The sequence below is a fragment of the Rattus norvegicus genome, chromosome 10, assembly GCF_021556685.1.
Source record: "Rattus norvegicus strain SHRSP/BbbUtx chromosome 10, alternate assembly SHRSP_T2T, whole genome shotgun sequence".
Lineage (NCBI taxonomy): Eukaryota > Metazoa > Chordata > Mammalia > Rodentia > Muridae > Rattus > Rattus norvegicus.
In genome coordinates, this window is record NC_141543.1 from 6,829,184 (window position 1) to 6,852,635 (window position 23,452).

Genomic DNA, 23,452 nt, shown 5'->3' on the forward strand with positions numbered 1-23,452 from the left:
TCAGGAGGCCAACCCACAGGCCTGGAACACACTTTTGCAGTATGTAGATGACCTTCTCCTGGCCACTGAAAGCAAGGAACAGTGCCTTGAAGGGACTAAAAACCTGCTATCAGAGTTGGGCACACTGGGATATTGGGCTTCAGCTAAGAAGGCTCAAATTTGTCAATGACAGGTAAATTACTTGGGGCACCTCCTAAAAAATGGGCAACAATGGCTCTCAGGAGCCAGAAAAGAGACTATACTTCATATCCCTTCACCTTCAGGCCCCAAGCAGATGCGGGAGCTCTCAGGCATGGCTGGATTTTGTCGCCTGTGGATTATAGGGTTTGCAGAATTAGCAGCCCCTCTCTACCCGCTCACTAAGTGTAATGAGCCCTCTAAGTGGGGAAAAGAGGAACAGAAGGCATTTGAGAGCATTAAGTGGGCCCTGCTGTCTGCCTCTGCACTTGGGCTCCCCAATGTCACCAAGCCCTCTCAATTATATGTGGCTGAGAATAGAGGGACTGCAAAAGGGGTTTTGACTCAGAAGTTAGGCCCCTGGAAAAGACCAGTAGCGTACCTATCCAAACAGCTGGATCCTGTGATGACTGGGTAGCTTCCATGGTCTTAGAATTATTGTAGCAGTGGCCACGTTGGTCCAAGATGCTGATACATTGACTTTGGGACAAAACTTGATGGTGGAAGCACCACATGCTCTGGAGAGCATGAGAAGGGAGCCTCCTGACGGATGGCTGACGAAATGCCAGAATCACCCACTACCAGACTCTGCTTCTGAACTCTGACCAAATCACCTTTTCACCTCCAGTTGGGCCACCTCAAGCCACCACTGCACGAGTGCCAAGAAATCCTGACAGAAGCCGATGGGAGGAAAAAGATCTCTCCGACCGATCCCTGCTGGGAGCTGAGGTTACCTGGTTTACAGACGGGAGCAGTTTTCCCCATGAAGGTCAGAGACAAGTGGGTGTTGCTGTGGTAGATGGCACAAATGTTATCTGGGCTGAACCTCTACCCCCTGGCATGTCAGCACAGAAAGTGGGGCTAATTGTGCACACCAAAGTCTTGGAACTTGGGGCCGGCAAGAAAATTAACATCTACAGGGATAGCAGGTATGCCTTTGCCACAGCCCATGTTCATGGGCTATATACCAAGACAGAGGACTGCTCACATTAGAGGGAAAAGGAATAAAAAACAAGCAGGAAGTCTTAGATCTCTTGGATGCCCTGATGAAACCAGTAACTGTGAGTATTATTCATTGCCCAGGACATCAGAAGGGAAGAGATTCAGTGGCCCGGGGCAATACCCAGGCAGATCAAGTGGCTTGAGAAGTGGCTATACCGGAGCCTATCCTGGTTATGAGCCTGCAAGAGACAACTGTTGGGAAATGGGTCTGGACTAAAGGATAGCCTCCCTTAGAATATACTGATGAAGAGAAGACTCACATTGCCACCCTACCAACTGCTACCTAGAAAAGTAAGGACAATGGGGCACTCAAGAGGGAAAAACTATATTCCCTAGAAAACAAGCTGAAGATTTACTTGACCAAATGCATAGATGGATCCATTTAGGGGATAAGTTCATCCAAGGAGTCAAGGAATCTAAGGTATATGTAATAGATCTTAGCTTTTAGCCAGAGAGACAGTACAACAGTGTAAGATATGTCACCAAGTAAATGCTGATGTAGCCAAGAGCAAATAGGGCAAGAGACCTAGGGGAGAGCGGCCTGGGGTTTATTGGGAAGTCCATTTTACAGAAGTTAAGCTGGGAAAATAGGGTTACAAATACCTTCTAGTGTTTGTAGATACTATCTCTGGATGGGTTGAGGCTTTCCTCACCAAGTAGGAAACAGCTACCATGGTAGCCAAGAAGATATTAGAAGAAATCTTCCCAAGGTTTGGGGTGCCCAAGGTAATTGGATGGGACAACGGTCCTGCTTTTGTTTCTAAGGTTAAGTCAGGGATTGGCAAAGATATTGGGGACTAATTGGAAGTTCCATTGTGTGCATACTGTTCCCAGAGCTCAGGGCAGGTAGAGATAATGAACAGAAACCTAAAATAGACCTTAACTAAATTGACCTTGGAGACTTGTGCTGACTGGGTGGTGCTCCTTCCCCTGGCCCTGTTCTGAGCCTGTAACACCCACTACCATTTTAACCTGATCCCTTTTGAGATCCTGTTTGGTACCCCAACTCCCTTGGTGTCTACTGGGCCCTTCCTAAAGGTATCTCAACTCACTGATGGAAACCTCTTAAGGCTCCAGGCCTTTCAGTCAAAACAACATGAGAGTTGGCCTAAACTGTCTGTCTTATATGCTCCAGAAATGCCACCCTCATCCTTTCCAGACTGGTGACTGGGTCTATTCTAGAGGCATTGGGCACAGTCGCTGGAACCCTGGTGGAAGTACTGTTAACTACTCATATAGTCCTTAAGGTGGACGGTATTGTAGCCCTGGTGCATGCATCTCATGTGAAACCTGCAGACGCCTCACTCCCTGGGGACTCCTGTTGCACCCATGTGCCAGTCCGTCAAACGTGGACTGTGGTTTCCACTGGAACTGGAGATGAGGTCGTTTCCCTGACTGCCTCCAAACCCTTCAATACCCGGTGGCCCAACCTTACTTTTGACCTGTGTTAGCTGGTGACAGAACTTGACTCGTACGACACCCACACCCATGACGGGAGTGCTGGTGGAAGCAAACTGCCCATATGGGAGAAAGAAGGCTCTGGGCGGGGTGAGGGGGGATATAAGATGTGCATTTCCTGCACAGAGGTGTCACTTGTGGGAGAACCTCCACTTACATTTACCGTCAGTCGAAGAAACCAGGCAGAAGTTCACCGATGTGGGGTCCACACCAGTTTTATTGCGCTGCCTGGGGATGCGAGACTACAGGAGACCCCTACTGGAACCCCTCCTCCTCTAGGAACTTGATCACGGTAAAAAAATTACACTACCAGGGAACCAAGGGTATTGAGATACCTTCTGTGCAAATGCTACCTATAACCCAATAATCAGATTCACTTAGAAAGGCAAAGAACCAACGAGATGGCTAAGGAGAAAAACTTGGGGACTCAAGTTGTACAAATTGTGATATGATGGCCAAGATGAGATAAGAGCTAGCCAAATGGAGGACAGAGAACAGTCAGGGCTGGTTCAAAGCTCGGTTTAATTCATTCCCTTAACCCTCATCCACCTTGTTAAGACCCCTAATTGTTCTGCTATTGTTGACCTTTAGACCCTGCATATTGAACAAGTTTATAGCCTTCATAAAAGAGAAAATAGGTGCAGTATAGCTGTTGGTCCTGCACCAAAAATATGAGACCCTGAGGACAGGACCTAAAAAATGAGTTAGTCACCAGAGACCCCCGAGCGTAGATCCAAGATTGGAGCTTGTACAAGGAAAAGGGGAATGAAGGACCCCAGTTCTTAGTGAAGTATAAGAGCTATTAAGAAGCTTTGCCTGGTAGAAAGTAGGTAGGTTATGGGGTTCCTGTGAAAGACCCTAGGGGGCTTTCGCCAGCCTTACAGCCACTGCCTCAGGTCAAGATTAGGCCATGTACCAGCTTCCTGCCTCAGGCCAAGCTAGGCCAAGTTCCATTCTCCACCCACAGTTCTCAGGAGGAGCAGGGACATTCTTGAAAATTCACAGAATGTACTGATAGTCGCCTGACCCTCTGAGTCCCAGATAGAGTTTGAATGCATGTCGTATGCTGCTAGCCAACAGATTCAAAGATCAATATGCTTAGCCAATAAGTTTAAACTGTAACCTTGCTGATGCAACTTGTACCCCTAAAAACGTATAAAAACTGCTTTTTATAGCCATTCAGGGTCACCTTCTAGTCACTCGCCATGAGGGGCTGATTGAAGGGTCAATCCTGATGCGCTGGAAAATAAACCTCTTGCGTTTGCATTGAACACTGTTCTCGTGTCTCACTTGGGGAGTCTCCTGCTAGTTAAGACTCACTTCAAAACTATTGTCTGACAGCCATTCCAATAATCACCAAGAACTGCTGACAATCCAAAATATCCACCTTGGCTATTGTTTACACAGTGCTGCCCCTCAGCCTCTTTGAGGTCCGCTCATGTACAGAACAGCTCCAGACTACCTAGAAAGGTAGTGTTCTGCAAGGCCAAGGGCAAATGTTGTCTTAGATGGAGAAATACCATTCAGGGAGAAACAGGGAAAGCCTCTGACCTCGAGCTTCATCCTTCAGTCTCTGCACAGATTCTAGAAGATTTTCCTTCTCATCCAGCTCACTCTCTAGGAAGGCATTTCTTTCAATGGCTTGATTCAAACGCTGCTCAAAGTCTTCCAGGGACATGATTGTGGCTCTGGGCAGAAGAAGCACACAGTTATCTAAAAATAGCAATGGCAGCATCTGTCAGTGTCTGAAGACCTGGAAGATGTGAAACAGAGGTGCCTGAATGACCCTAAGCAGCACAGGGCCTCCTGGGCCTCAGGCTCCTCACCTATAAAAATGGAGTCATTAGGGCTAAGAAGATGCAGCATGTTGTCTTAAGGGTCAAGTCTGGTAATTTCTACATGGCAGTAAAGCCTATGATGACCTACAGCTTTGTCCATTAGGACCACTTGTTCCACCCAGTCACTGACAGCAACTACCCTCAGTTTGTCTAGGAATGCTAATTAGTATTCAGAACAGCCCAATTCAGACAGATAGACAGACAGACAGACACAGAGAGAGAAAGAGAGAGGGAGAAAGACAGAGACAGAGAAGAGACCCAGCATTAATCCCTTAGTGACTTTAAAGAAAGTGATACTGTGGACACTAAAGCACTTGAGCACGAGTTGACATAAAGAGCTGGGTACATGGAATAAGCCTTTTATCCCAACATTAAGTGGCTTTGTGGCCACCCAGACAGCCTATCTAGAACAAAATATTGAGGAAAGTGATTGAGGAAGACCCTTGATGTTAACCTCTGCCACCCTCTCTTCTGCATGCACACACATGTGATAAAAACTAAAGTTTCAAGAGCTCTGGGCACTAGACCCCTAGCCAACTGCCTTTCAATGGCCACTTCTTTGTGAACAGGGCAGGCATTTCAATAGGACACAGTGGTAAAGGCACAGAGATTGCTGTAACTTAAAAATGTAATAAAAAGAATCTGTTAAGTGCTTAACTCTGGCCTAGATAATTATACTGGATCTGTTTTCTCATATATAAAGCAGGGACAGTAAGGGCACCTCTGTCATGTGAGACCAAGAATAAAGTAGACTAAACAGCAGACACACACACTTCATATAGACATGGTCAGTCAGTGCTGGCACTTTTAAAGGCCCTGTGTTTATCCCCAGAAAGCATCTCTTAGTGCAACTGCATTTTCTGCAGATGAAAGCAGGTTTGGAGTGGGGTCCAGAGCTAATACCCTGCTCTTCCCTATAAGACTCACTGGGGTTCTTGTTTCTTCAGCTGGGAGAAAGGCTGAATTTGCTAACTCACTCAAAATTTCCTCTTAACACCTGCTCTCAAAGGGTCGTTAGAGAAGGCGATTAGGATAAAGTTACCTAAGGTGCCTTTCATTGGCTGTCACAACAGTGAAAAAGATCAACCATCTAGGTATTCCTAGATGGAGGGACATGGATGCTTCTGAAAAAGCAGATGAATGCTCTGTACTTAGGAGGCCCATGAGGGAAAAAAAAACTGGTCCTCTGGGATGAGGGGGTGGTTCAATGGTTAAAGCAATTGGTACAAGCACAAAGGCCAGAGTTCAGATCCTGTGAACCCATGTAATGCCAGATGGACATGGTGGCCTGCTTGTAATTTTTGTCTGGGAAGGTGGAGACAAAGGATCTCAGAGCATGCTGACCAGCTAGACCACCAACCATTTCAGTGAATGCAGGGTTGGATTGAGAGAGTCTGCTTCAATGAATAAGGCATGAGAGCAATGAGGATTCTCAACATCAACCTCAGGCCTCACATGCATATGAACACACATAAAACATATACATATGTACACTGAACATATATGAAAGTGGAAAAGAAGAAATTCTTTCATAAGTTAATGATAAGCTGTTATCATCTTATAAAGAAATAACCAATTGGTGTTAGTGGCGGGGGTGGAGTGGGGCACAGCCGACACAAGAGGAGGCAGACTGGACAGACCAGTGGTAAAGAAATCACTACAGGTATGATGCTCACACCACTCTAGGGTCTCAAAAATAAACAACAGACCAGGTGTGATGATATATTCTTGCAATCCTAGCACTTAGGAGAATAATACATGAGGATTGCAAGTTCAAGGTTAGTCTGAACTATATATAGAAATGCTATCTCAATCCCCTGCCCAAAAAATAAACCAAACAAACAGAAGAAAAGGTTTTTAGAAGATTGGACAATAGAAGGCTCACCTAATTGTTTGACTGCCTTGAATACCCAAAAGTCAACCCATCCCTAGCAAAGCACACACTAGACAAAGCCAAAAGATCTTCCAGATACTTTCTACTCATGTCATAGACAAACAAACAAGTAAGTCTCTTAGAAACAATGAAAACCCACACAAATCCAGTTTCAAAATACTGGGTGGAGTGACACATCTTAATTTCCAATACTTAAAAAGGTAGATGTGGGAGACTACAGAGTGAGCACAAGGTCAATCTCAGCTATGTGAGACCCTGCCAAATGTTTAGAAGACTCCCTCCTTTCACTCTCCCTAAAACTTCGCCTTCAAAATGGACAAAACAGCATGAGAGATGCAGTTCAGTGATAGAGAGGTTGTCCAGTATGTGAAAGCTCTGGACTTGATATCAAATACTGAATTGGCAGGGAGGAGGAAAGGAAGGAAGAAAGGAGGAAGAGAGGGAGGGAAGAGTAAGTGGGAGAGAGAAAACGTAGCTCACAGAAAATGAAATACCATAGGTCCAGGTCATTTATAATTCAAAACTGAGGTGAACCCATTTCTCATCTATTTGATTGGCAGAAATCCTAATTGTCTACTATGTAAGCCCAGTGTGTTAATAAGGAAACTATTTGGAAAATGAGGAACTAGTACTCTGGGAATTGGCCACTGGGAATAAAAATGAGTAAAATATAAACAGATGGACAATACTTTTCCAAGTCACACAGGCCAGTGTCCTCAGACAAGGTCATCCCATGTTGTTTGTTACACAGACTCTCTGATCAGTAAAGAAATTAAGAATAGCAAGACACATCCCCAGGAACCTGGATAAGTAAGTCATCATGGTTATCAGCAAATGTTAACCATTCGGTAGACAATTACGTATGTGTTTGGAAAAAAAGAACAAGGATGTTTTGTATCCTTCAACAGACAGATATCTCCAGCATCCATTGTTAAGTGGAAAAGCAAGATGTACAACTCTGAATACAAAGTGTTCCATTATGGGGGACCAGAGATGGAAGAATAACAATGCCTTTTGCTGTATTCTATCAGCATATATTAATTACACATAAAGGTCTCTTTATGTTATTTTCATACATAAGCATCATTTTGATCATATTAACCATAACCATTCATTACCCTTTTTTGTCCCTTACCCTTTCCCATTATCTCCTTTTGTTTGTTTTTAGTATGTGTGTGTGTGTGACCCAACAAGCCAGTAAGGGTGGCCCCCTGGGGGTATGGCCCTCTTAGAGTGCTGCATCACTAAAGAAAAATCTCCGCTCCTAGCTGCAACCATTAACAACTCATAAATTCTCGGGGAGAAGTGGGGGTTTCATGAGACCCTTCCACTTTCATAACAGAATGCTAAACAGTATCTGTTTTCTATTTGTTTGAATTTCCATTAAAAACAAATAGGGTTAGAGAGAGAGCTCAGCGGTTAAGAGCACTCTCTGCTTATCCAGAGGTTTTGAATTTAATTCCCAGCAGCCACATGATGGCTCACAACCATTTGTAATGAGATCCAATGCCCTCTTCTTGCATCAGGTGTTTATATATAGAGAGAGCTCATATACAATCAATCAATCAATCATAAAACCAAGCCAAACAAACTCCCCTGGGGTTAGAGACACCTTAGTGTTAAGAGTTCGTGGGGTACTGCTCCTTTAGGAGACCGACATTCAGTTCCTAGCACCCATGTCAGATGCCTCTAACTCCAGCTCCAGGGAATCCACACCTCTGGCATCCTCCACTAGCACCTATACTCACATATAAATATCTATACACACAATTACAATCTTTTAAAAAGGATCTGGAGAGATAGTCCAGTGGTTAAAATCACTGCTCTTCTAGAGGTTCAATTCCCAGCACCTACATGGCAATTTATAATTGTCTCTAACTCTAGTTTTGGATCAATGTCCTCTCTGTTCTCTGTAGGCACTGTAATACCATGCACAAAAAAATTTAAAACCTCTAAAAAATTCAACAAGCAAGTACCCCTTGAGCTGGTGAGAATGGTTCAGTGGTTAAGTGTGACTACTACATGGGAGAGGATGCACCTAGTCCTGCAGAGACTTGTTGTACCAGGATGGGTAATACCCATCGTGGCCTCCCACTTCTCAGAGGAAAAGTGGACGGGGCTTGGGAGAGGGGTTGTGTGAGGGGGAGACTGGGAAGAGGGGGCCTGATATTGGGATGTAAAATGAATAAATAAATTAATTAATTAATGAGAAACCACACTAGGAGCACAGTCCAAACTACAGGAAAAAATGGTGGTTGCTGTTTTTATAAAGAACTGAGTTTGGTACTCAGAACTCACGTAAAGTGCTCACAATCTCTCTGTGGCCCCCAACTCCAGGGGATCTGAAGCCTCTTCGGGCTTTTGTATTTACAAACACACAGGAGCATTTATACATACATATAATTAAAAATGAAAAGAACAAATCTTGGGGGGGAAAAACCTCTAACCCTTCCTTTCATAGTTTTGAACTGTGTGAATGGACTAACTTCTTGTGGAGAACTGTATTATTGATCCTAATTCTTTTTTTTTTCTTTTTTTTTCTCCATCTTTATTAACTTGAGTATTTCTTATTTATATTTCAATTGTTATTCCCTTTCCGGTTTCTGGGCCAACATCCCCCTAACCCCTACTCCTTCCCTTCTCTATAGGTGTTCCCCTCCCCATCCTCCCCCCATTACCGTCCTCCCCCCAATAATCATGTTCACTGGGGGTTCAGTCTTGGCAGGACCAAAGGTTTCCCCTTCCACTGGTGCTCTTACTAGGCTATTCATTGCTATGTATGCAGTTGGAGCCCAGGGTCAGTCCATGTATAGTCTTTGGGTAGTGGCTTAGTCCCTGGAAGCTCTGGTTGGTTGGCATTGTTGTTCATATGGGTTCTCAAGCCCCTTCAAGGTCTTTCAGTCCTTTCTAAGATTCCTTCAACTGGGGTCCCGTTCTCAGTTCAGTGGTTTAATGATGGCATTCGCCTATGTATTTGCTGTATTCTGGGTGTGTCTCTCAGGAGAGATCAACATCCGGTTCCTATCAGCCTGCACTTCTTTGATTCATCAATCTTATCTAGTTTGGTGGCTGTATATGTATGGGCCACATGTGGGGCAGGCTCTGAATGGGTGTTCCTTCTGCCTCTGTTCTAAACTTTGCCTCCCTATTCCCTCCCAAGGATATTCTTGGTCCGCTTTTAAAGAAGGAGTGAAGCATTCACATTTTGGACATCCTTCTTGAGTTTCATGTGTTCTGTGCATCTAGGGTAATTCAAGCATTTGGGCTAATAGCCACTTATCAATGAGTGCATACCATGTGTGTTTTTCTGTGATTGGGTTACCTCACTCAGGATGATATTTTCCAGTTCCATTCATTTGCCTATGAATTTCATAAAGTCATTGTTTTTGATAGCTGAGTAGTATTCCATTGTGTAGATGTACCACATTTTCTGTATCCATTCCTCTGTTGAAGGGCATCTGGGTTCTTTCCAGCTTCTGGCTATTACAAATAAGGCTGCTATGAACATAGTGGAGCACTTGTCTTTTTTTTATATGTTGCGGAATCTTTTGGGTATATGCCCAAGAGAGGTATAGCTGGATCCTCAGGCAGTTCAATGTCCAATTTTCTGAGGAACCTCCAGACTGATTTCCAGAATGGTTGTACCAGTCTGCAATCCCACCAACAATGGAGGAGTGTTCCTCTTTCTCCACATCCTCGCCAGCATTTGCTGTCACCTGAGTTTTGATCTTAGCCATTCTCACTGGTGTGAGGTGAAATCTCAGGGTTGTTTTGACTTGCATTTCCCTTATGACTAAAGATGTTGAACATTTCTTTAGGTGTTTCTCAGCCATTCGGCATTCCTCAGCTGTGAATTCTTTCTTTAGCTCTGAACCCTATTTTTTAATAGAGTTATTTGTCTCCCTGCGTCTAACTTCTTGAGATCTTTGTATATTTTGGATATAAGCCCTCTATCAGTTGTAGGATTGGTAAAGATCTTTTCCCAATCTGTTGGTTGCCGTTTTATCCTAACAACAGTATCCTTTGCCTTACAGAAGCTTTGCAGTTTTATGAGATCCCATTTGTCAATTCTTGATCTTAAGCATAAGCCATTGGTGTTTTCTTCAGGAAATTTTCTCCAGTGCCCATGTGTTCGAGATGCTTCCTATCAGTTTGAGTGTATCTGGTTTGATGTGGAGATCCTTGATCCACTTGAACTTAAGCTTTGTACAGGGTGATAAACATGGATCGATCTGCATTCTTCTACATGCTGACCACCAGTTGAACCAGCACCATTTGCAGAAAATACTATCTTTTTTCCATTGGATGGTTTTGGCTCCTTTGTCAAAAATCAAGTGACCATAGGTGTGTGGGTTCATTTCTGGGCCTTCAATTCTATTCCACTGGTCTATCTGTCTGTCTCAGTACCAATACCATGCAGTTTTTATCACTATTGCTCTGTAATACTGCTTGAGTTCAGGTATACTGATTCCCCCGGAAGTCCTTTTATTGTTGAGGATAGTTTTAGCTATCCTGGGTTTTTTGTTATTCCAGATGAATTTGCAAATTGTTCTAACCCTCTGAAGAATTGGATTGGTATTTTGATGGGTATTGCATTGAATCTGTAGATCGCTTTTGGTAAAATGGCCATTTTTACTATATTAATCCTGCAAATCCATGAGCATGGGAGATCTTTCCATCTTCTGAGATCTTCAATTTCTTTCTTCAGCAGCTTGAAGTTCTTATCATACAGATCTTTCACTTGCTTGGTTAAAGTCACACAGAGGTATTCTATATTATTTGGGACTATTATGAACGGCGTCGTTTCCCTAATTTCTTTCTCGGCTTGTTTCTCTCTTGTGTAGAGGAAGGCTACTGATTTATTTGAGTTAATTTTATACCCAGCCACTTTGCTGAAGGTGTTTATCAGGTTTAGTAGCTCTCTGGTGGAGCTTTTGGGATCACTTAAATATACTATCATATCACCTGCAAATAGTGGTATTTTGACTTCTTCTTTTCCAATCTGTATCCTTTTTATCTTCTTTTGTTGTTTGATTGCTCTGGCTAGAACTTCAAGAACTATATTGAGAAAATAGGGAGAGAGTAGGCAGCCTTGTTTAGTTCCTGATTTTAGTGGGATTGCTTCAAGTTCTCTTCATTTAGTTTAATGTTAGCAACTGGTTTGTTGTATATGGCTTTTACTATGTTTAGGTATAGGCCTTGAATTCCTATTCTTTCCAGGACTTTTACCATGAAGGGGTGTTGAATTTTGTCAAACGCTTTCTCAGCATCTAATGAAATGATCATGTAGTTTTTAATCTTTCAGTTTGTTTATATAGTGGATTACATTGATGGTTTTCCGTATATTAAACCATCCCTGCATGCCTGGGATGAAGCCTACTTGATCATGGTGGATGATTGTTTTGATGTGCTCTTGGATTCATTTTGCAAGAATTTTATTGAGTATTTTTGCATCAATATTCATGAGGGAAATTGGTCTGAAGTTCTCTTTCTTTGTTGGGTCTTTCTGTGGTTTAGGTATAAGAGTAATTGTGGCTTCATAAAAGGAATTCGGTAGCGCTCCATCTGTTTCAATTTTGTGGAATAGTTTGGATAGTATTTGTATAAGGTCTGATAGAATTCTGCACTGAACCCATCTGGACCTGGGCTCTTTTTGGTTGGGAGACCTTTAATGACTGCTTCTATTTCCTTAGGAGTTATGGGGTTGTTTAACTGGTTTATCTGTTCCTGATTTAACTTCGGTACCTGGTATCTGTCTAGGAAATTGTCCATTTCCTGCAAATTTTCAAGTTTTGTTGAATATAGGGTTTTGTAGTAGGATCTGATGATTTTTTGAATTTCCTCTAATTCTGTGGTTATGGCTCCCTTTTCATTTCTGATTTTGTTAATTTGGACACACTCTCTGTATCCTCTCATTAGTCTGGCTAAGGGTTTATCTAACTTGTTGATTTTCTCAAAGAAAACAACTTTTGGTTCTCCTGATTCTTTGTATAGTCCTTTTTGTTTCTACTTGGTTGATTTCAGCTCTGAGTTTGATTATTTCCTGCCTTCTACTCCTCCTGGGTGTATTTGCTTCTTTTTGTTCTAGAGCTTTTAGGTGTGCTGTCAAGCTGGTGATATATGCTCTCTCCTGTTTCTTTCTGCAGGCACTCAGAGCTATGAGTTTTCCTCTTAGTGCAGCTTTCATTGTGTCTCATAAGTTTAGGTATGTTGTACCTTCATTTTCATTAAATTCTAAGAAGTCTTTAATTTCTTTCTTCCTTGACCAGGTTATCATTGAGTAGAGCATTGTTCAATTTCCATGTATATGTGGGTGTTCTTCCCTTATTGTTTTTGAAGACCAGTTTTAGCCCGTGGTGGTCTGATAGCACTCATGGGATTATTTCTATCTATCTGTATCTATTGAGGCCTGTTTTATGACCAATTATATGGTCAATTTTAGAGAAAGTACCATGAGGTGGTGAGAAGAAGGTATATCCTTTTGTTTTAGGATAGAATGTTCTATAGACATCTGTTAAGCCCATTTGGTCCATGACTTCTCTTAGTCTGTCTATGTCTCTGTTTAATTTCTGTTTCCATGATCTGTCCATTGATGAGAGTGGGGTGTTGAAATCTCCTACTATTATTGTGTGAGGTGCAATGTGTGCTTTGAGCTTTACTAAGGTTTCTTTTATGTATGTATGTGCCCTTGTATTTGGAGCATAGATATTTAGGATTGAGAGTTCATCTTGGTGGATTTTTCCTTTGATGAATATGAAGTGTCCTTCCTTATCTTTTTTGATGACTTTTGGTTGAAAATCGATTTTATTCGATATTAGAATGGCTATTCCAGCTTGCTTCTTCGGATCATTTGCTTGGAAAGCTGTTTTCCAGCCTTTCACTCTGAGGTAGTGTCTGTCTTTGTGTCTGAGGTGTGTTTCCTGTAGGCAGCAGAATGCAGGGTCCTCATTGCGTATCCAGTTTGTTAATCTATGTCTTTTTATTGGGGAGTTGAGTCCATTGATGTTGAGAGATATTAAGGGATAGTGATTGTTGCTTCCTGTTATATTCGTATTTGGATGTGAGATTATGTTTGTGTGCTTTTCTTCTCTTTGTTTTGTTGCCAAGACGATTAGTTTCTTGCTTTTTCTATGGTGTAGCTCGCCTCCTTATGTTGGGCTTTACCATTTATTATCCTTTGTAGGGCTGGATTTGTAGAAAGATATTGTGTAAATTTGGTTTTGTCATGGAATATCTTGGTTTCTCCATCTATGTTAATTGAGAGTTTTGCCAGGATACAGTAACCTGGGCTGGCATTTGTGTTCTCTTAGGGTCTGTATGACATTTGTCCAGGATCTTCTGGCTTTCATAGTCTCTGGTGAGAAGTCTGGTGTGATTCTGATAGGTCTGCGTTTATATGTTACTTGACCTTCTTCCCTCACTGTTTTTAATATTCTTTGTTTTGTGCATTTGGTATTTTGACTATTATGTGACCGGAGGAGTTTCTTTTCTGGTCCAATCTATTTGGTGTTCTGTAGATTTCTTATATGCTTATGGGCATCTCTTTCTTTAGGTTAGGGAAGTTTTCTTCTATGATTTTGTTGAAGATATTTCTTGGTCCTTTGAGCTGGGAGTCTTCACGCTCTTCTATACCTATTATCCTTAGGTTTGATCTTCTCATTGAGTCCTGGATTTCCTGTATGTTTTGGTCCAGGACTTTTTCCGTTTTATATTATCTTTGACAGTTGTGTTGATGATTTCTATGGAATCTTCTGCTCCTGAGATTCTCTCTTCTATCTCTTGTATTCTGTTGGTGATGCTTGTATCTATGGCTCCTTGTCTCTTCCATATCCAGAGTTGTCTTCCTTTGTGCTTTCTTTATTGCTTCTATTTCCATTTTTTATTCCTTTACCTGTTTGATTGTGTTCTCCTGGAATTCTTTTAGGGATTTTTGTGATTCCTCTCTATAGGTTTCTACTTGTTTATTTATGTTTCCTGCATTTCTCTAAGGGAGTTCTTTATGTCTTTCTTGAAGTCCTCCATCATCATGAGCAAATGTGATTTTAAATCTAGATCTTGCTTTTCTGGTGTGTTTGGATATTCAGTGTTTGCTTTGATGGGAGAATTGGGCTCCGATGATGCCATGTAGTCTTGGTTTCTGTTGCTTGGGTTCCTGTGCTTGCCTCTCACCATCATTGTTTCTGGTGTTACCTTGTTCTGCTATTTCTGACAGTGGTTTGACCGTCCTATAGGCCTGTGTGTCAGGAGTGCTGTAGACCTGTTTTCCTGTTTTCTTTCTGCCAGTTATGGGAACAGAGTGTTCTGCTTTCAGAAGTGTAGTCTTTCCTGTCTACTGGTCTTCAGCTGTTCCTGTGGGCGCGTTTCCTGAGTCCACCAGGCAGGTCGCTTGGATCAGAAAAGTTGGTCTTACCCCTGGTCCCGTTGTTGAAGTTGCTCCTGGGGGGCTGCTTTTAAGCTCTCAGTGAGGGCGGCAACCAGGAGGGCCTGCGCCGCCTCTTCCTGGGTTCCTGTGCACCGGGGTACCAGATGGAGTTAGGTGTTTTCCTCTAGAGTCAGAAATGTGGGCAGAGTGTAGTCTCTTCTGCCTTCCCAGGCGTGTCTGTCCCTCTGAAGGTTTAGCTCTCCCTCCCACGGGGTTTGGAGCAGCGAGCTGTGGTCCTAGTTCTTCACCTGTTCCTGCACCTACACCCTTGCTGGAGCCTTACTGTGGGTAGAATACACTCACCCTCTGAATATGTGACCTGCTTTTTATAAAAGACGTATGTGTGGAAATGACACTGGCTTGCTTCATTATGTGGCTTCACATACTATCTTAATTACTATCACTGGGGTGAAAGCCACGGGCCTAGGGAGGAAAGGATTTACTTGGCTTACATTTTCACATCATAGTCATCACTGAAGGAAGTTCGGGCAAGAACTCAAGCAGGGCAGGAACCTGGATGTAGGGGATAATGTAGAGGCCATGAAGGAGTGCTGCTTACTGGCTTGCTCAGCCTTCTTTCTTATAGAACCCAGGACTGCCAGCTAAGGGATGGCATAACCCACAGAGGGCTGGGCCCTCCCCCATCAATCACTAATTTAAAAACGCCTTACAGGGGTTGGGGATTTAGCTCAGTGGTAGAGCACTTGCCTAGCAAGCGCAAGGCCCTGGGTTCGGTCCCCAGCTCCAAAAAAAAAGAAAAAAGAAAAAAAAATAAATAAAAAATAAAAATGCCTTACAGGCCTGATCTTATGGAGTCATTGTCTTAGATGAGTTTCCCTCCTTTCAGATGACTTTAGCTTGAGTCAAGTTGACATAAAACTAGCCAGGACATATACTACCAACTATAGACTGGACCAAATATGAATCCAGAAATAGATGCTGGGATAAATAAAAAATTAATGTGCAGTGGAGTAGAGTTCAGTACCCTAGGGGAAATAAGGAAAAGTTGAGTAAACAGTGTGCATCCATGTGAAGAAAAGCAAACTGGAGCAGCATCATATTCTAACCATAAGGATAAAAAGTAAACATGACCGTGAAGGCTGTCATCCACAGGCAGGCAAGACAGAGACTCCCCAGCACTGGGAGCAGGGAGCAGTGCTGTTGATTCTGCATCATTAGAGAATTTTACTTTTAAAAACTGTACTGACAGAAAATGAGCACCATCAAGGGGGCCTCAAAACCTGCACAACTCTTGCCCATATTTCTGGCTGACCTCTGAACCTGAGCACACAGGGGAAAACTCTAAAAATAACCAAAGGCATTTCAGCTACTACCCACCACAGACAGAAGACGGTGTGGAGTGCAAGCTCTGCTATGTGATCTGCCTGGGAAAAGGAGACAGAGGCAAACAGGCTCAGGACACATGGACTACAGTGTTCAAACCCAATCCAAACTGACTGGGCTTAGACAATGAAAACCTGACAGAACTCAAGAGAAAAAGACAATTACTGGATCAACACTGAGATGATCTTGCTGGAAATAGGTCAAAGGTTAAAGACAGCCACTGTGATTATGCACAGGATCCGAGACAGAAAGAAAGCTCAGTGTAGGAAAAGAGATAAAACAAAACCAAAAACAAAAAAACAAAAAAAACAGAAAACAAAACAAACAAACAAAAAACCCCCCAACAAAATGGAAATTCTAGTTCTGAAAAAACAATGTTTAAATCAAATTTCATTTGATTCAGTGACTGACTGGCCTCCAGGCCAAGCAACAGTCATCTTGGAGAGTTCAGACACATCTGGCTGCATCCCCTTGCAAAGGCTTCATCCCAGTCGGGCTTGTTGAGTGTTTATAGCCCAACATGGAGGGTTGTTACAAGACCCTCACCTGAGTATCAGACTCCCTACTACCTAAAGCATGCAACTACAAAACTCTGCCTTAATTACATATGGCCTCACAGAAGAGCTAGAAAACAGAAGTCTAGGGGAGGAAGGCTCCATTTATGTTGCTACTGGGAAGCCTTCATCCCTACTGGGTGTGCTTTCCAGGTGTGGCCTTTTGGGGGAGAAGCACCAACATGCTGTAAGTGACCTATGCTCTGTAAGGAAGTCCAATGAATGCATTGTTTCCCCAAAGTGAACTTAAAGAAGAATCATGCCTCAGTTTTCATTTGGACCTTAGGAGAGGTAACTGTGAAGGAATTCTAGCAATATCCAGCTTAATAGCAGATTAAAGGAAAGAGAATTTTTAATTAAAACAATAGAAACAGACAAGACGAAAAACAAGTGAAGGGTTGGGGAGATGGCTCAGTGTGTAAAGTGCTTGTGTGCAAACGTGAGAAGCTGGGTTTGGATCTCCAGCATCTGCACAAAAGCTGGGTATGGTGGCAAATGTATGAAACCTCATTGTGTGCAAGCTGGAGAAAAGAGAAACCTAGGAGCTGTCTAGCAGTCAGTTTAGCCAGAACAGCAAGTTCCAGGTTCAGTGAAAAATCCTGCCTCAAAAACTATGATGAAGAGTAACAGACGAAGATGCCCGAAGTCGAGCTCTACTCCCTGCATGTACCTGGCACAACCATGTCAACATACTGCATAGACCAGGGAGAAAGAAAGAAATGGGAGGAACAGAACCTCTGAGATCCATGACAGGATTCATGTCTGGACAGAATCCAGATCATGCCTCAAAAGGAAAGAGGAACCAGGGAGATCTTTGTAAATCTGAGGAGAGCCTGGTCTCCATATTGAGTCTAGGACAGCCAGAGGTGCTTAGTGAGATTCTAGCTCAAAAGCAATCAAACAAACAAACAAATGAAAAAGTATTTAGAGAAAGAGTGACCAAAGTGAAATTTGAAGAAAGAAAAATTTTAGCTCTAGTCTGCCTTCAGCACCTCAGCACCAGCAGCCAAGTCACCAGCCACTAAATGGGACACACACCCTTTTAAAGGGTCCCTGGGGGGTTGGGGATTTAGCTCAGGAAACGCAAGGCCCTGGGTTCGGTCCCCAGCTCCGAAAAAAAGAACCAAAAAATAAATAAATAAATAAATAAAGGGTCCCTGGTATCCACTTTCTTGCTCTGTCTCTGTCTCTCATGACCTAACTCTGAGACCCACCTTTGCCTCAAATAAATCTCTTGCATGAGATTTGCTGTGTTGTATAATCTCTTTGGCATACTGTGGCCCCGATCTGCCAAGGAGTACAGTCCACCAAACCATAGAAAGCCACAGCCAGGAGCACAGTCCACCAAACCACAGAAAAACACAGCCAGGAGCACAGTCCACCAAACCACAGAAAAACACAGCCAGGAGTACAGTCCACCAAACCACAGAAAGCCACAGGCAGGAGCACAGTCCACCAAACCACAGAAAGCCACAGCCAGGAGTACAGTCCACCAAACCACAGAAAATCACAGCCAGGAGCACAGTCCACCAAACCACAGAAAGCCACAGCCAGGAGCACAGTCCACCAAACCACAGAAAGCCACAGCCAGGAGCACAGTCCACCAAACCAAGGAAAACCAAAGCTGAAGAGAACCCAAGAGCAATGATAGAAAATAGTTCTTCAGACACAGAGAAGCAACAATTACAGAAGATTGCCTTCAAAGTCCAAACCTGTCAGGCTAGAATTCTGCATCTAATGAAAATATCCTCCAAGCCAGCACAGTAGTGCATACCTGAAATCCCAGCACTGGGTGATGGTAGTGTCAATTAGGAGACTTGTTATGAATCTGAGGCCAACCTGGTATACACTGAGTTCCAACCCACCAGAAAGTCTGTTTCAAAAAAAAAAAAAAAAAAGGCAGAGCAGATCCTTGAAGACAAGTCAGGAAGCAACACAGCAGTGAGCTGGAGGGCACACAGCAAGACCCTATCTCAAAACTCCACAGAGAGAAGAGCTGATAGGGACTCACAAGGGTGAAGATCTGAATTCTAATCTCCAAAGCCATCTGTTAAAATGAGTGTCTGCAGCCGCAGCATGCCTGTGGTGAGATGGTAGGCAGAGACAGAAGATAAGACAAAGCTCACAGACCAGCTGACATGAGTCTAACATGGGAGGTAAGGACCAGGAATACTCAAGTTTGTCTCGATTTCTGTTAAGTGTGCACTTACATTCACAAATACAAATGTTCATGGGTATACATGGGTATTTACACATGCACACATGTATGCAAGAATGGAGACAAAGACATTTTCAGGTAAGCAAGAGTCTATAATAAACAGTCCTATTCCATAAGAAATCCAGAGGGCGGGCTGGAGAGATGGCTCAGTGGTTAAGAGCACTGACTGCTCTTCCAGAGGTCCTGAGTTCAATTCCCAGCAACCACATGGTGGCTCACAACCATCTGTAATGGGATCTGATGCCCTCCTCTGGTGTGTCTGAAGACAGCTACAGTGTACACACACACATGAAATAAATAAATAAATAAATATTAAAAAAAAAAAAAAAGAAATCCAGAGGGCAATCTTTTAAACTGGAGGAGGAGAACAAAAACAAAATACTCTCATCTTTAGGAAGGCAGGCAGAACAACAGAAATGGCAAACATACTGCATCTGGCCCATGAGCCATTAGAGCTTTGTCATGCTCAGCACTGAGTTCTTCACACTCAAGTCTGTGGTTGTCACCTCACAAAACTTCCCTTGCCCCACCTACCGTTTGGCTCTTTCCAGGTCATCATTGGCTTGTTCCAGCTCCCTGATGTATTTCTGCAGTTGGTCTTTAATGGCTTTTGTATGAGCCAGGTCATCCTCCAAGGCCGAGATCTGCCGGTAACCCTCTGAATGCTGCATTTCAAACTTCTCCTGCAGGACAGAACAGAAAGCCTGGTCAGTAACTGAAGACTGTGACAACCCATGTTTGTATCTCTTCCTTATTATCCCATCAAACACAGATGTCGCTGATGGACAGTGCTATCTACCTGTACAAGACATTTGATAGCTTTGGCCACTGAATGTATTCCTCTTCCTTCTACCCCAACAACAGTACCTCATCTTCTTTCCTTGAGATACTATTTCATGTGTGCCAAACCAGCCTCAAACAAACTATGTACCCAAGAAGCAAAGGATACTCTTGAACTGCCTGTCCTGTCCACCTTCCATGGATAGTCATGAGCTACCATGTCCAGTTTATGTAGTGTTGGGGCTTTTGTGCAAGCATTCTCAGTTCCCACCTGAGGCACAGCCTCAACAGGCAGCTTCAGGCCTCCTCTCCTAGCCTCCCCTGAGCTCAGTTAACAGAACCTTCTCTCCATAGACCTAAAATTTCAGAAGAGAAGCAGTTGTTATCCTAGTTAGGGTTATTATTACTGTGATGAAACACCATGACCAAAGCAACTTGGAGGAAAGGGTTTATTTGGCTTATATTTCCATATCATGGTTCATCAAAGGATGTCAGGACAGGAACTCAAACAATACAGGAGCCTAGATGCAGGAGCTGATGCAGAGGCCATGGAGGGGTGTTATTTACTGGCATGCTCCTCGTGACTTGATCAGCCTTCCTTCTTATAGAACTCAAGACCACCAGCCCATGAATGGCCCCATGTACAATGGGCTAGGCCCTCCCCCATAACCACTAATTAAGAAAATGCCCTATAGTGGAGACATTTTCTCAACTGAGGTTCCCTCCTTTCAGATGACTTCAGCGTGACAAAAAACTAGCCAGGACAATGGAAGATGCTGTGAATGATTAAGTGACAGTCATTCAAAGAATGTATGCCCCAACTTTCCCAACCATGTGCCTGCTAATCCTCTCACTACCTGCTACCACCATCCTGTCCACTCTCACCTGGTCCTTGCAGAGCCCATGAACCTTCAAATGAATCATTCAAGGTATTCATAGCCACATGCACTCACCCAGGCCCCAGCTTCATTTTTACCTGAGAGGACACATTCTAAGACATTATGCTACATCCCCCCAAAACTTCAGAGACCACCAAACCCTATACATGTTTTGTTATTCCCATGTTTGCTGTCTTACATTATAATACTTAGTTTACAAACTAAGAAATTAGTAATAATTACAAAATGGAATAATTATATTATACCATAATAAAACTTATTTAAAATGTATAACTTGTTTATTTCTGGAATTTCCCATTTAATATTTTTTGGATTTTGTTTGATTACTGGTAACCCAAACCATGGAAAATAAAGCCAAGGAGTCTGAGTAGGACTATTGTAGTGCCCAGTTAATAAACCTGCTTATGACTGGCATGGTCCAACAGACTGTTCTAGAAGAGGATATTCTGTAGTCCCTGTACCCAGAAGTGAAACCCATGAGTTATATGTGGCTACAGAGCACTTGAACTGTGGTAATGTTAATAGAATTAATTGTTTTCCTCATTAGCTTTCATTTCAATAGCCATATTCAGCTAAGAGATGCCATACTGTACCTTGTAATATACAAGTAGGAGACATTCTAGAGCCAGGCAGGATGGTGATTACCCTTAATCCCAGCACTTAGGAAGTGAATGCAATGAGTTCAAGGCCACCCTCAGCTACATAGTAAATTCAGGGCTGGTCACAGTGAGCCTGGACTATCTGACTCAGTCTCAAAGAGCTACAATTCTGACACTGCAGTCTCTGAAGAACTCTCCTTGCCATGTCCCTTGTGAAACCAGTACAGACACCACCAAGAAGGGCTGTAGGCCATGTATATGGCTTGCTCATCACAGATTTCCACCTACTGGGGAAGAAAAGATACAATAACCAGACACAGGGAGGACAGAAAGTAGTGGGCCTGGTGCAGCCACTTCCTTGCTTCTCCAGCCATGCAAGGAATGCCACAAGCCATTCCTTTCTGTACACATGTCCCCTGGGGCCCCTCACCTTCACAGACTCCAGCTCCATTCGAAGGCGGTTATTCTCTGATAATAGGTCCCGGTTTCTGGTTTCAGCTTGCTGCAGCTGAGTCTCCAATTCAGCTTCATATTCCCGGCTTCCTTCCTGGAATTCTCGGAGTTCCTCCTGAGTATTCTCTGCCCTGTAGCAGTATTACAAATACATTTATCACAGAATTAATGATGCTGGTATTGGTGTGTGGATCATGACTTTATTCAGCTACCATTATTCCCATTTTATGGAAAAGATGACAGTTTATAAGAACTGGCATTGAAGTACACAGCTATAATCTTAGCATTCAGGAGTCTGAGGCAGGAGGCTCAAGAATTCAAGATCAAATTCAAGATCAGCCTGAATTACACAGTGCTGGATCCATCTCTCCCTCTCTACTATTAGATGCGTGCACTGAAACACCAGTTTTCAAGTTCAAAATCTTCAAGAGGCTAACTTTTTTCAATTTTATTTTCTGTGTACAAGTGTTCTGCCTACATGCATGTATGTGGACCAAATGCAAGCCTGATGCCCAAGCAGGTCAGAAGAAGGCATCAGACCTTCTGGACCTAAAGTTAAGGTTGGCTGTAAGTTACCATGTGGCTTCTGGGAACTGACCCTGGATCCTCTACAAAAACAAGTGTTCTTAACCTTGAGGCATCTCTTCAGCAGCAGCCTATTTTGATAGGCACAGGCAAATCTTCTCCATAGAAGACCTGATATAAAGACCCACCCAGAACATACAATGATATGTTAGAATGATTAGGTGACTCAGTTTGTAGTTCAAATTCCAACTCTCCCTCTCACAGCTGCTCCATGGGCAGGCTGTCTGAGCTCTCAATTGCTCGGGGGGCCTCTGTAGAGAAAGGTGATCCTAGTTTCTTCATCTCAAGATAAGACATGGTGCCCACCACCCTCCCAGGGAGAATAGGGAGGGAAGCTGCAGGACTGACCTCTGCTTGTAGGTCATGGCCAGGTCTCTCCAATAGTTTGTTTCTTCCTCCTCTGATCCAAAAGTCTTTCCTGAGTCCTCCATGGTAAAATGGGCAAGAGCTCACTCTTCCTGTGGCATGATGTCTAGGAGTAAAGTTTGAAATTAGCAGCTTTTCTGGGTAGCAGCTGGTCTTTAATTAAAGACAAGCAGCAAAACATAACAAAAAGCAACACTAAAAGACTGAACTTCATGCTAGATCAAATTAGGAAAAAAAAAATTCGTCCTCTCAAATCAAAACTAAATCCAAATAAAAAGTAGTCTATCTTCAGTTACAGCCCAAGGCTTACGTTTATCTCTGCACAAACATTTAACATCTGGCCCGTAGATCAAAACAAGGTATCTTCAAAACCCCTGCTCCTCTTGTGGCAGAAGGAAAGGAAATGGAAGGAAGTTCTATGTAGGACTGCACAGACCTAGGTGAGCACAGGGACAGGACTCTACACACACACACGCGCGCACACACACACACACACACACACACACACACACACACACACACACAAATATCACTCTTCAAGACAAAACCAACACTACTGCTTGGCTCTCATTACAAGAGACAGAGACAGAATTCTCAGAAGCTGCATGAGCCAGCTAGCTTGGCATACAAGCTACAAACAAGAGACCTACTCTCTCCCAGTTCAGAGAAAACATGTCACTTTTGTCATCATACCCATAGTTGAAGTGACAGAAAGTGAATGATCTATAAGCACCCCTCCCCCCATTGCTCACTGATTCTGCCATCTTCTTGTAATAGTACCCCAATGCTCCATTCTCATTCTGTGTGGTTCAGGGAGCCGGGACAGCATCTGGGAAAGACCAAGCCTAAACATGCCTCTACAT

The 23,452-nt window shown here is 43.1% G+C and overlaps 1 protein-coding gene across 8 annotated transcripts in view; it reads right to left on the minus strand.

Annotated features, from left to right (window-relative positions):
• The window catches only part of Nde1 (nudE neurodevelopment protein 1), a 47,963-nt gene that overhangs the window by 13,773 nt on the left and 10,738 nt on the right, over positions 1 to 23,452 (minus strand). For 7 of the 8 annotated variants that reach the window (XM_087574661.1, XM_087574667.1, XM_087574666.1 and 4 more), the window contains 4 exons: positions 22,572 to 22,695; positions 21,616 to 21,769; positions 19,442 to 19,590; positions 4,189 to 4,325 (listed from right to left, as the gene is read on the minus strand). In XM_087574661.1, coding sequence (XP_087430787.1) covers positions 4,189 to 4,325; positions 19,442 to 19,590; positions 21,616 to 21,769; positions 22,572 to 22,654 — 523 coding nt within the window. In that variant the 5' untranslated portion in view covers positions 22,655 to 22,695. Of the gene's footprint in view, positions 1 to 4,188; positions 4,326 to 19,441; positions 19,591 to 21,615; positions 21,770 to 22,571; positions 22,696 to 23,452 lie in introns of those variants that run through there. The other variant, NM_053347.2, reaches the window with a different exon arrangement.